The sequence below is a fragment of the Labeo rohita genome, chromosome 14, assembly GCF_022985175.1.
Source record: "Labeo rohita strain BAU-BD-2019 chromosome 14, IGBB_LRoh.1.0, whole genome shotgun sequence".
In the NCBI taxonomy this organism is placed as follows: Eukaryota; Metazoa; Chordata; class Actinopteri; order Cypriniformes; family Cyprinidae; genus Labeo; species Labeo rohita.
Genome location: NC_066882.1, coordinates 18,155,128 through 18,168,453, shown reverse-complemented (window position 1 = coordinate 18,168,453; position 13,326 = coordinate 18,155,128). Strand labels below are relative to the sequence as shown.

Here is a 13,326-nt window from a genome sequence, read left to right as displayed (position 1 = left end):
CCAAACTTTTAAATGATCTCCTTTTTCGGGTAATTACGGTAGCTCTGCGCATGCGCACAACGCGACATCCGGAAATAATATTGTAGGCGAGAATTAAAACCTCTTGAGTTGAGAGGGGTGGTCGCGACTCGGCGAAACTGTGCCGCTGATAGCGCATAAACACTCATAAAACATGAACACGGATGTTTTTTAGTCGTCGACTACATTTGTGCAGTCATCTAAACTGGAATTTCATCTTTTAAGGGTTTGCTTTGTGTGGTCGCGATCTTAAAGATAGCAAATAGAGAAAGAGGGTTCATTCCATTGGCTGTGTACAAAGTTGGGTTACTTCGGGTGACAGCCGTTGCCATAGTTGATGTCAGATTAGTATTATTTTTTCCATATCCGCAATTAAATTTGAGGTTGTTGTTGCAAAGCGGATGCTTAAAACATGTAGAATAACTGGTGTTGATATATGGCGTAACATAGTTTTGTTGGACGCAACTTACTTTATTATTTGTGTGACTGAAAACTAGTAAAACCATGGCGGAATCGGTCAAGACCTTTCAAGCGCACCTGACTGCTGTCATGGACAGTTTGGTCCGCGCATCAGTGTGCGAGATCACCAAACTCTTCCAGGATACGGTGAACGACTACCTGGTGGAAATCTCGCTGAACAGAAAAGAGAACGAAGCGTTGAAACTGAGACTGAGGCTGACTGAGAATAAACTGAGGAACGAACGCAAATATGGCATGGGCTGGGCGGCCAGTCGGCGCGCAGCTGGTCTGCTTGGCGCGGACGACACCGTGCGCAAAGCGCGCAGAACGGATCTCCAAAGTAAGCGCACTGACCAACTCGGCTTCATTGTGTGATGCTGTTGTTATGTCGTGCATTTTTCGTGCCTTTGAGTGGGAAACCATAATGGCGACCTGCTCCTCAGTTCTCAGGTTTCTTTCTCCTTCCTCTCCTCCTCTTTTGCATTCCTCCCTCCCCCTCCTGTTCTCCTCTCTCCTCTCTCCCCCTCCCATCTTTCTCTCTCAGGAGGCAAGCAGGGGAAGGAGTGGAGTGCTGATGCGTGGGAGGAGGGGACTGGAGGAGTGAGGGATGAGAGGAGGGACGTGTTCCGTGTCCATCTGCCAACTGGAGGAGGTGGTGGAGGGGAAGAGGAGGAGGAAAGGATATGCCTCTCTGGGGAGAGGAAGGAGGTGGCCAGCATTAAAGAGGAGGTGAGTAGCCAATCGGATGTGAGGAAACAGCTGCAGGGAGTGGAGGGGAGAGAGGAGATGCAGAGGGCTACGGACAGGAGAAAGACTTGAATAAAAAAAAAAATCCTTTCTGCAAATGCAAACTGATTTAAAAGTATATTTCGGTCAGTATTGCAAATGCAAAAAGTGCACACAACAATTACAGCTACTGTAATTCACAGTCTTTCCTTCTATACTGATTTATGTTATTTAAAGTGATTCTTCACCCAAAAATACAAATTCTGTCATCATTTACTCACCCTTAAGTTCTTCCGAACTGTTGTGAGTTTCTTTCTTCCGCTTAACACTGAAGACAATATTTGATAGAACGTAGGTGACGGTAGCCATTGACATCTGTAGTATGGAAAAAAATACAATGGAAGTCAATGGATCAACTCTTTGGCTACCTACATTCTTTAAAATATCTTTAACTACAACTTGAGGGTGAATAACTGATGACAGCTGAATTTTATATTTGAGTCAAGTATATTTGTAAGAGGTTATATTTCCAACAATATGCATGTCCTCGTTGACTTTCAAAGGGTTAGTTCACCCAAAAATGAAAATTCTGGCATTAGTTTACACACCCTCATGTTGTCCTCATAAGACCTTCGTTCAACACAAATTAAGATATTTTTGATGAAATCCGAGAGCTTTCTGACCCTCCATACACAGCAAGGGTACTACCATGGTCAAGGCACAGAAACGTAGCAAGGACATCTTTAAAATAGTCCATGTGACATCAGTGGTTCAACCGTAATTTTACAAAGCTACATCCTTACAGCATTTCTGTGCCTTGACTGTGGTAGGACCCTGAGGCTGTCTAGGGCCAGAAAGCTTATGTCAGGTAAGTAATAATGACAGAATTTTCCTTTTTGGGTGAACTATCACTTTAATACTCTGAGACTACATTTACATCTGATTTTGACATCTGTATGGTGATCAGATCAGAAGTAGACAGTGTTCACTACCAGTGTAAACAATGTCAATGCATTTTATTATTTAGTTGCTTATCACAAGTAGTCAGATACACACATGATACACACATAATCACATTACTAAAGGGCTGCCTACTTACCTGTCAATCAAAATAAAACCCTTTTATTGCACCAAAACAAGTTTACATGTTAAAATAACATCACATACAGACCATAAGATTACTGTCGCCTCAGGTCTGGCTGAAATGTTTATTATCTGTTTTAAAATAAATAAACAGTGCTTAATAAAACAATGTTTTATTGTTAGCAAAGTGAGGTTATTTTACACCGTATGTGTTCTTTCTGTTTCTGTGGGATGATGGATAAAGGTGGAAGGCTACAGATCAGACTCCCTGAGGCTGTTGCAAGAGGCTCTACAGATGAACCAAACTGAAACCAACCCTTCCTCCCCCAGTCCCACCCACGGTGAGTGCTGCAGTGCTTTGTTTGGGAAAACGGCTAATAATTTCTTTGTGATTGTGAGCATGAACAGTTAAAGGAATAGTTCGCTTGAAGAACACAATTCTGTCATTAGTTACTCACCAGTGTGTTGTTTTTTTTTTTCAGTGACACACAAGGAGAAATTTAGGGATCTGTACACATTTTTTTTCATGCATTAACAGTAGGGATGTAATTATATTATTAATATCATGATATTCTGATCTCGATATTATCGTGGTCACATGATGATATGAAACGATAGGTCTTCCTGGCAAAAAGTGTCGTTTTTAAAATTATTTAAACTTCTTATTCTAACATAAAAGGTCTTTAAAGTTGTGTTTTGGGGCATTATGCTTTGGCACAGTATCTGTCAAACAAACTAAAACTGAAAGCACAATGTGGCTTCAAGTCTTCATCAAGTCTCACTGCGCATTTCAAATTGAATTGCACAGTTCATTCAGGCCATCAGCTCGTGATCCAGTGTTTTCCATGCCTCTGAACGACTCAGTTCACAGTGAATGCACTGAACTTGTTTATTGCATGCGCTGTGAGTTTAGCTCGCATTTTGGAATGCAACGGCCACCAGTTAGGCGGCAGATGATCACAGGATTTCACTAGATATTTGTAACCATATTTTTACTGATGCTGGAGTTTCCCATCAAAATAAAAGCTCTACTGCACTTTCCGTCAAAATAAAAGCTTAAAAGTGCAGTATGAATTGCTGACAGCTACCGGATTAAATGGGAAACGTTACTGCAGTCAAAATTCAAAATATCACTTTCAAGAAGTATTGTAATTTCCCTACTATAGTGTAAAGCAAAAATAATGTACCCATGAAATATTCAGTTTCATTTATTTCACAGTGCAGTTGTTTTACAATATATGGCTATTACTGTTATTGTTGTTATTATTATATTCTAATTTGTTTGGCTTCCTAAAACATCAGTGTGAATGTAAGTTAGACTGAGACAGTATATCACAAAGAAAAAAGGGTTGAGTCCCCTTTAAATTTCAGGTACAAGTCAATTCACTGACTTTTATCTGACTTAAGTTTTCTTAGTTAAGAACATGGGTTGAAGCTCTTAATTTTGAACTCTCAAAGTCCATTCGATAGAATAATTTAACTTTAAAATGTACAAATTTTTTTTTTTTTTAATATCGCAATAAATATCATATCATATCATAAAGTGGACTTCATATTGCAATATTATCGTATCGTGAGATTTTGATATTGTTACATCCCTGATTAACTGTATATTTGGTCCATGACTGTTAAGTTCCAGAAAAGGTGACTAGTTCACTAGGGCCCCATGATTTCCGTGATGCGGAAAACGCGAACAGAATCACGGAATCCAATCATAAAAACAGAGTTTACTGAATAACGCGGAATGTCACGGACTTTGTCAAAGTTTGTATTAATTAATCAAAAATAGGTCATTACACTTAAATCAAACGGCAATATGGACTAGTATATCTAAATATTACGCTGCAAAAATACCATTTAAATGTGAATCCTGCATGTTCTGCGTGACGCTTGCGGTTATTTCAGCGTCAGCGTCGTGTCACTAAATGAGGACATAATTACATGAACAGTATCTGCTGAGAGTCACTTCATGAGCATTTGAAATGTAAAGGTAGACACAGCCACCCATCAAAATAAAAGTCCAGTTTAACTTGAAGACCTTGTGCCAGATACATATTGCTACTATTACTACTACTACTGCTAAAATGAAACAAACATTATTTTTTAGGGTATAATCATACAACATTTCTTCCATGTTTTAATTTTAAAAGGAATCCAGAAAAATTAAAATAGAAAAAACGGAATTTGAGAAAAAATAAAACGGATTTCATAGGGCCCTAGTTCACACAAAAATGAAACTTCTGTTATCATTTACTCACATTTACTCCGTCACGTCGTTCCAACCCTGTATGACTTTGTTTTAATTTGTTGAACATGAAAGAACATATTGTGTAGAATGTTATTAACAAAACAGTTTTGAATCCCATTAACTTAAATGAAAACAGTCAGAACTGAAACTGTTTGGTTACCAACATTCTTCAAAATATTTTCTACGTTCTGCATAGAAAACTGTAACAGGTTTAGAAAGGTGACAGAATTTTTCTTTTTGGGTGTACTGTCCCTTTAATATCTTACATTTTCATTTTGCACACAAAGCCATTGTACTGATACTTTTATGGTTTTAAATGTGCATGTGTGGTTTTTGGAGCTTGATAGCTGTGGCCTGTTAATCAATCACCCTCATGTCGTTCCAAACCCATAAGACCTTCATTCATCTTCGGAACACAACTTAACATATTTTTGATAAAATCTGAGAGCTTTCTGACCCTGCATAGACAGCATTGCAGCATCCGTCTCTCTTAGTTCATCGTCTGTATATTTTGGTTCAAATAAGTAAGGCTGGGCAAAAACATTGCAAGTCATCCTCTCTGTCAAAATCTTCAGACATGTTTATGAAAACTGTTTTATGTACAGTGGGTGTCATCATCTGCTTGTAAACAAGGCGCAGCGCATCTGGGTTTTACGTCAGAACGCCGGCTCTTGTGTCATGAACGTGCGATGAAGACTAACACAGAGGAGAAGAAATTGTTGAATAAAGTCGTTATTTTTTTTTCTTTGTGTACAAGAAGTGTTCTCGTAGCTTCATAAAATTACGGTTGAACCACTGATGTCACATGGACTGTTTTAACAATGTCCTTACTACTTTTCTGGGCCTTGAACGTGTCAGTTGCGTCTCTGTCTTTGCAGGGTCAGAAAGCTCGGATTTCATCAAAAAATATCTTAATTTGTGTTCTAAAGATTAATGAAGGTCTTATAGGTTTGGAATGACATGAGGGTGAGTAATTAATGACAGCATTTTCATTTTTGGGTGAACTGTCCCTTTAACGTGTTTAATTTCTGTCTGCAGGAGAAATGGGCCCTGCTTCTGCTGGTGCTGATTCCTCTGCTGCTGAAGTGTGGGAGGAGCAGCCGGCCTTGTCAGAGGAACCAATGACTGGTGGAGACGAGCTCAGCGGACTTGAGACGGCCCTCAAGGCGGAGCGCGAACGTGAGGAGGCGGAATCCGGCCTGGGTAGCCCGTCTCAAGAGACGTGTGGATCCGAAGGTGTGGCGTTCATCGGACTAGACGGTTTATGTAGCTCTCAGCAGGCAATGTCATCCTCATCACACAGAGCAGACCCTTCTGAACTACAACTCCCATCAGCCCCTACCAACAAGGAAGAAGAAGAGGAATCAGGAGGAGAGAGTGGGGACATGCTGCATTTTTGCGCACGGTGCGGCAGTGGCTTCAGTTCCTCGTCTGACCTCATGAAGCACTCGTGCCCCGCAGCCGAGGAGCGGCCCTATCAGTGCTCCGTGTGTGGGAGAGCATTCGGCCATGCCTGGAGTCTTAAGAGCCACGAATGCGTCCAGGCGGGAGAGCAGCCGCACCACTGCGAACTCTGCGGCAAACGCTTCACGCACTCGCGGTCCCTCGAGCGGCATCAGCTGGTTCACACAGGTGAGCGGCCTCACAGGTGCCCGCAGTGCGGCCGCAGCTTCAGTCGTCTCGGGAACCTGGAGAGGCACCAGCGCATCCACACGGGTGAAAGACCGTATGAGTGCGGGACGTGTGGGAAACGTTTCAGTCGAGTGGAATACCTAAAACGGCATCAGCACACCCACATTAGCGATGTAATGGTGAAACTCCCACCGCTGCGAAACTCCCACCACTGCTCTCAGTGCAACCAAACATTCAGTGATACTGAGCAGTTCAAGCAGCATCAATGTCCGTACAACACATAATGTTATTCAGTGTTCATGAGAATTTACTACACCTAGAAATCCACATCTCTTCATAATTCTTCTAATTTTTTTATATCTTCTATTAGCATCTTATCACATGCTTCTACCTTAATGACCACAAAATGTGATTTCTTCAGTGACTTGCACCCACAACCTCAAACCACATTTAACCTAGTGCAATTTTAAAGTGAAATTTCCTATTTATTGTTATTTAGAAACTGTCTACTTATTATTTACAGTGACTATACAGCAACATATTAAGCACCCCGTTTCAATTCCATCAGTCTAAAAATGCAGATAACTCTATTTTTGTTATGTCAGGCTCCTTATAACAGGCTGTGAAATATTTTTTGTGAACAAAGACATTTATAGAAGCTTGTTGTTTCTTATTAATAACAAATAGAATGCTTATTCATGCATTCCTAAGAATCTTTTTCCTCGTATAAGACCTATGTGTTGTTTTCACTCCTTTTTTATACTCAAAACTGAAAAAATGAAATACTTGTTGTGATGAGAATTGCTTAAGGTCTTGTAACTGAGTTTCTTTTTTTGTCATGTATTCTATTTGCTCAACAATTTCATACTGTATTGAACAATACGGGAAATGTTAATAAATCCCTTCCAAATGTATACACTGCTATAGCTTGTTTTCATACCTTGTATGCAGTGTTGGGGAGTAACAAGTTGCATGTAATGGAATTACATAATTACAAAATAAATGTAATTGTAATTAGTTACAGTTAAATCTTAATGATTACAAAGGGGGGTTACATCTGAATTTTTTCACACACAAACACATACAGATTTATTTGACTTCTTTCATAAATTGCATTGACTGTTCTAAAATGAGACATCAATGTTCAGGAGTTTAGGACACAGAATAAGACACATTCAGTAACTTTTATTTCCAATTCGGGTTTATGCATATACTTTATTTTTTAAGATTAATTGTTTTTTCCAAGGCATTGTTAGATGCCAGTGTTTCCTGTCACAACTATGCAAACATTTGATTTCAAAACCGGTCTCATAGCTATTAAACTATTTTTTTGTTATGATTTCAAATTTGTATATAATCTCAGAATGATCTCAAAGTAAATAAGTCTGTTAAAGTGTGGTTAAGTCTGAATTTGTGGTGGCTGTGCTTTAAATTCAAATTATTACACGGCTCTGTGGAAAGCTTCATTCTGACTGGTCAGTTGTGACATTCCAAGGTATGTTATTCCTTGATAACAACTGGTTAAAGCTAATAACAGACTCAACTGGGCTTTGCCTTTGGTTAGATAATAAAATATTAAAATGCAATATTAAAATTCAATGTTATGTGTACAGTTTCTTAATTCTGTCATTCTGGTATCGTGGACTTGCTCTATTGTTTCATCCAAAAGCAGCTGCTGACATTATTTTTGTAAACTGTAATGGATTATAAGATAACTAACAAACTAGTACTGTAAGTGATTTCTTCATGGAAACTTTGCTTTCAGATATTTCAGCTCAGATCAGTGTTTCATGTCTAATTATTTACTTTCGTGGCAAGCAGCTGTGTAATAACTGGGATGATGTGCATCCAGCCAGTTGTTATCGCAAAATAAAGATGAATATTATTCTTTACTTATAACCTTAATTCAAGTGATAAAGGATTTTTAAAGTCTGACAGGAATAAGTGTTGAGTGCTACTGTAAGGTTTACTCTGCCTGGTTTAAATGTTTCAAAATGATTAACAGATGAAAATATTAGAAATTTAGTAAAGTAATCAAAAAGTAATCAAATGTAATAAGTTACATTACTTCACTAAAGTTGAAATCGAAAAGTTACATGACTTATTACATTTTAAATAGTAACTTGTAATCTGTAACCTATTAAATTTCCAAAGTAACCTTCCCAACATTGCTTGTATGTTTGTTTAAAATTACTTTCACTTCTGGTAATTATCATAATTTAGACTGAATTCTAAACAAAACTGCACCCAGCAAGTAAAAATATGCTGTACCCACCTTTTTCTTCCCGTAAGAGTGGGCGTGGCCATTTGTAAATTGTATGGGTCTGGCTTCCTGTCTCATCTGCTTCCAGATATTTTTAGCTGTACAAAACAGCTAGTTCTGCTGCTTGACATGGCAAATTGTTGTGTCTTACCGTATTATATTAACATATTATCTTAATTATGAGCACACAGTGCAAACAGTTTAACCGTTTACCGCACGTTGTTATTCTTCTCGTTATTCTCGGATAAAGAACCGGAAGTCTCACCCATAGGCTTACTTCCGCCAGAAGAAAAATGTGGTGGATAGTCATGTAAAGAGAATAAATGAGGTAAAATACATAGTGCTGCTCTCACAAATTAACGCTGAAAAGACGTTTGTAAATACTTGTTGATATTTAGTTGATTTTGACCATTTCGTCAGATGTAAACATACTGGTCCCGATACACTTCCTGTTTCTTTTTTTTTTAAACTTTACACAAACATCACAAAAAAATACATCCAACATAACATTTGACTGGATGAAACATTTGACATTAGCACCTTTAAGATGTATTTGTATATGTGAAATAAAAAAAAAGGCAGGAAGTGCTTCGGGACCAGTGTTGTTTACATCTAGCGAAATGGTCTAATAATTAACTACCTATACATTATAAAAACAAAGTATTGATGTCGATTCGACGAGTCCGATCATTTCATTTAATCAATTGAACCGACGCACAACAGTTTTGGGGCTGCGTTTCCTAAAAAACATTGATTTGTTCACTTTTTGTATTAAATCAGTCAATTAAATCATTTAAAAATTACAATACAATAAATGAAACGAAAAACTAAATGAGTAAATACAAAACAAATAAATCGACCAATTTCATAGCAAATTGAATCTTTTACTGAGATCATATTTTTAGTAATTCAAGTAAACTTTGCATTTGTGAATGTAAAATTAGCTTTGGAATAAAATTAAACGTATAACAAAACAAACGGCTCTTTTGTGGGATCTAAAGGGTTAACACGTAATCCGTGACGTCAGACTCCTGACTTCCCTGTGGTAGTGTGGGATCTCTTCTGCCGGTTTAATATCACATTACAAAGGTTTGGATGTCATTTACGTAATCTATTTTTATTTTGTGGATTCACATGTGTATGCTTTTAAGCGAACGACATGAACTGTGCTTCAGACAGGACTGTAATGGACAGTGTATTGGTTTGTTTACCTCATCAGCTGTGTGGCAGCTAACGGTATCGTTAGCTAAACTGAGCAGCAGCTGTTTTACGACAAGATATGAAACTGTTTTGCGCTTTATTTTGCTATATTTGGCCACCTACAAAATTACGTAATACTATTTACGTTACATAAGCTGTACAACCACAGTGCAGTAAAACTGTTTCAATGCGCATGCTATTTAGTCTATTATGTAGCGCCTAGCATTGCAGCATCAATGAATAAGACTCCACACATTATGGCTGAAAGCCTCTTTGCAAACTCCCGGTCTGTGTTTTTACAGTGTCCATCAGGCCTTGCGCTCATCCCGAGGTGTGTCCACTTGAGTCGCAGCCCTGCATTTCAAAACAGAAGACGAGTGTTTCGCCATGAACTCTGACATGGATGGTGAGAGACACATCAGCACTCTTTAGTTTTTTGCTTTAGAGTACATCATACAGCAGTAGATTGTTAAATGTTTTTGTTATGATTTTCTTATTAGTGTTATATTTAAAGGTTATCAAGTTGAAATTGACAGTACAGACTGATTAAAAAATACATTATTTAACATACTAAATAACATTTGGGGGGAAACATCTTCCTTTGCCTTTCAAAATCAAGCTTTAGATGCATAATATTTTGGAATGTATAGCATTACATTGTAAAGAATGTCTCCATAAATGTTTAACAAATTTCAATAACCCAACATATACAGACAATATACATGCTGTACATATTCATACACATACATAGTCTACAAATATGCATACATACTATAAATACACACGTACATATTTAAGGTTCATATATAAATTATATAATAAACTGCTAAAATTATATATAAACTGCGTTTGAGGTCAGTAAGATTTTTACTGTTTTTAAAGGCGTTTCTTATGTTCATAAAGGCTGAATTTATTTTATCAATAATACAGAAAAAACAGTAATATTGTGAAATATTTTTACACTTTAAATAACGGTTTTCTATTTTAATATATTGTAAAGTATAGTTTATTAAAGTTATGCAAAGCTGAATTTTCAACATCCATTACTCCAGTTTTCAGTGTAACATTAACAGTATGCTGATTTATTAACAGTTGTGCTGCCAAATATTTTTTGGAACCTGTGATTATTTTTTTTTTCAGGATTCTTTGATGAAAAAAGTTAAAAGGAACAGCATTTTTTCAAAATATAATCTTTTCTAGCAATATAAGAATTTACTATCACTTTTTATTAATTTAACACATACTTGCTGAAATGGGTTTTTTTTTTTTTTAATTTCATTAAAAAAAAAAATCCTGACCCAAACATTTGAACAGTAGTGTATGTTATTATAAAAGATTTCTTCTTCTTCTTTAAATAAATGCATTTTTTTTACTTTTTTATTCATCAAAGAATCCTGAAAAAAGTATCACAGGTTCCAATAAAATATTAAGCAGCAAAAACGATTTCCAACATTAATAATAAATCAGCATATCAGGATGATTTCTGAAGGATCATGTGACACTGGAGTAATGATGCTGAAAATTCAGCTTTGCATCACAGGAATAAATTATGTTTTAAAGTATATTAAAATAGTAAACCATTCTTTAAATTGCAATAATATTTAATAACATTACTGTTTTTTCTGTATTTTTGAACAAATAAATGCAACTTTGATGAGAGACTTCTTTAAAAAAAACTCTTGAACAGTAGTATATTCAGTAAATTATAGTTTATTTTAGAAAATATATGGAATTATATATTTTGTCATATATATACTAAATCAATTATTTACTTAAGTAAATAAAAAAAATCATCTTTTTTAACATTTTTCTTTTACCATTTCAACCCTTGACAGTTTTTTTGTAATAAATAATGTTTAAAATATCTTTTAATGCCAAGTATGTTCATTTTGCTATGTTCAGTCAACAGGCAACAACCAAAATGCAGTACCAAAATAAATGCTTAATGTTTTTCGCCTCTTCTAAACATAAGCCTTGTCAGACTTTATTAATTTATTTATTACCTTTTTTATTAATAATAAGCGTTAAGGACTTTTTCAGTGACTCCAAGTTTGCAAAGTGTATAATTCTTTCTTCATCTTCCAGGTGACATAGAAAATCAGGTGGAGTTGGAGGAGAAGACCAGACTTATAAACCAGGTCCTTGAGTTGCAGAACACCCTTGAGGGTAAATAACCCGCACTGCATGGGTTGTCACATAATATTAACTAACGTTGGTTTCTTAAACCTTTTATTATATTACACAACAAGAATTAAGTTCTGTCTTTCTCTTCTTGTTCTCAGATCTCTCAGCTCGGGTGGACGCAGTTAAAGAAGAAAATTTGAAGCTAAAATCAGAGAACCAGGTTCTTGGGCAGTACATTGAGAACCTAATGTCGGCATCTAGCGTGTTTCAGACTACTGACTCTAAGAGCAAACGGAAGTAAGAGAGCATCCTCTTTCCCAGCATCCCTTGTGTAGACGACACCCCCATGCAGAGAAACCCTTGCCATATCAGCGCATTTAAAATTCCTTTGCCACTAAAATCGTAAATGTTTACATTTCTTTTATCAGTATTGATGTTTCATCTTCAACAACTTTGTTATACATATTACACTAAAATCATTTTATAAGATATTAAGATGTTAAACTAAGACTTTATATGTTATTTTGTAGTTTTTTTTTTATTTAATATTATTTGTAATGTTGTTTAAAACCGTAATATGTATTTTATGTAATTTTTGCTTTGTAGACAAGGGTACAGCTGTGATGCCGTGACAGTTGCTCTCTCCCGCTGAGCTGTTTGTCTGTATCAGCACTGACTATACTCAAGCTGAGAGAAAACATTTCAGGTCATTCTGATCAGGGAATGAAATTTCAACCCTTTCCTTGGTGCTATCAACAGAAGGGAGTTCTCTGGCATGCGTCACATCTGTGCCTCTGACTGTCTTAATGTATTTGTTGTGTTTGGATGTGTAGAATCTAACTATATGGTGTGGCATTGCAAATGCCTGTTTTAATTAAAACAAATATCATTTGCTGTGCTGTGAGCGAGTCTTTAGGCCCCTGTGGTGGTTTGCTTCTCGTTCAGTCGCCTCACTTCATCTGGGATTCAAGTCTACACATATTCCACCCGAGTTTGAGGATTATATCAGAATCTCTGCTCTCATCAGAGGAGTGAGGAACTGAGTCTCATAGAGTAGCGTTGCCTTCCTCTCCTCAACCCTTGCTTTAAATTTTGAATCTTCATCTGAATGTATCTCCCTCTTTCACAGGGTTACCAAAGGTGTTCGGAAGGACAAATCAACTAGTGCTTAAATATGCAGTAACCAATATGTTGGAGTGAGCAAATCCAAGATTAAAGCTTCTGATTCTAGCTGAATTAATTTTTAGGTTGATGTTCTTAAAATTAAAATTGGTTACGTTCACACTGTCAGTTTTTGAGATTGACAACCGCATTTACTTACAGGTGTGAGTCTCGAAATATCCCGTTCACACAGCAGCTTACAGTTGCTTTTCGAATACTGTTTGTGTGAACATGCAAAAGGTCAAGCCCGTATTCCTTGAGAGTAACCATAGCAACAATGACCAAAGTAATATCAAAGATGGTGACGTCCGTAAAACTAAAAGTCTTATCGCCTTCTGACACGACAAGAGTTCAATGGACCCGCAAGTTCATCCATCAAATCATCATTAACCGACAGAAGATTTTAAATTGG

At 36.8% G+C, this 13,326-nt stretch overlaps 2 protein-coding genes across 2 annotated transcripts; both read left to right on the top strand.

Moving 5' to 3' along the window:
• Positions 1-93: 93 nt before the first annotated feature.
• Positions 94-7,709, top strand: si:dkeyp-121d2.7 (zinc finger protein 154). The gene is made up of 4 exons (XM_051127050.1): positions 94-817; positions 1,022-1,206; positions 2,531-2,627; positions 5,573-7,709. Exons 1-4 carry the CDS (start codon positions 523-525, stop codon positions 6,448-6,450), a joined length of 1,455 nt encoding a protein of 484 aa, XP_050983007.1. The 5' UTR covers positions 94-522; the 3' UTR covers positions 6,451-7,709.
• Positions 7,710-9,431: 1,722 nt separating this feature from the next.
• Positions 9,432-12,989, top strand: scocb (short coiled-coil protein b). Its single transcript, XM_051128312.1, has 4 exons — positions 9,432-9,518; positions 9,932-10,035; positions 11,715-11,795; positions 11,912-12,989. The coding sequence occupies exons 2-4, from the start codon at positions 10,017-10,019 to the stop codon at positions 12,052-12,054; spliced, it is 243 nt and encodes an 80-aa protein (XP_050984269.1). The 5' UTR covers positions 9,432-9,518; positions 9,932-10,016; the 3' UTR covers positions 12,055-12,989.
• Positions 12,990-13,326: the final 337 nt, after the last annotated feature.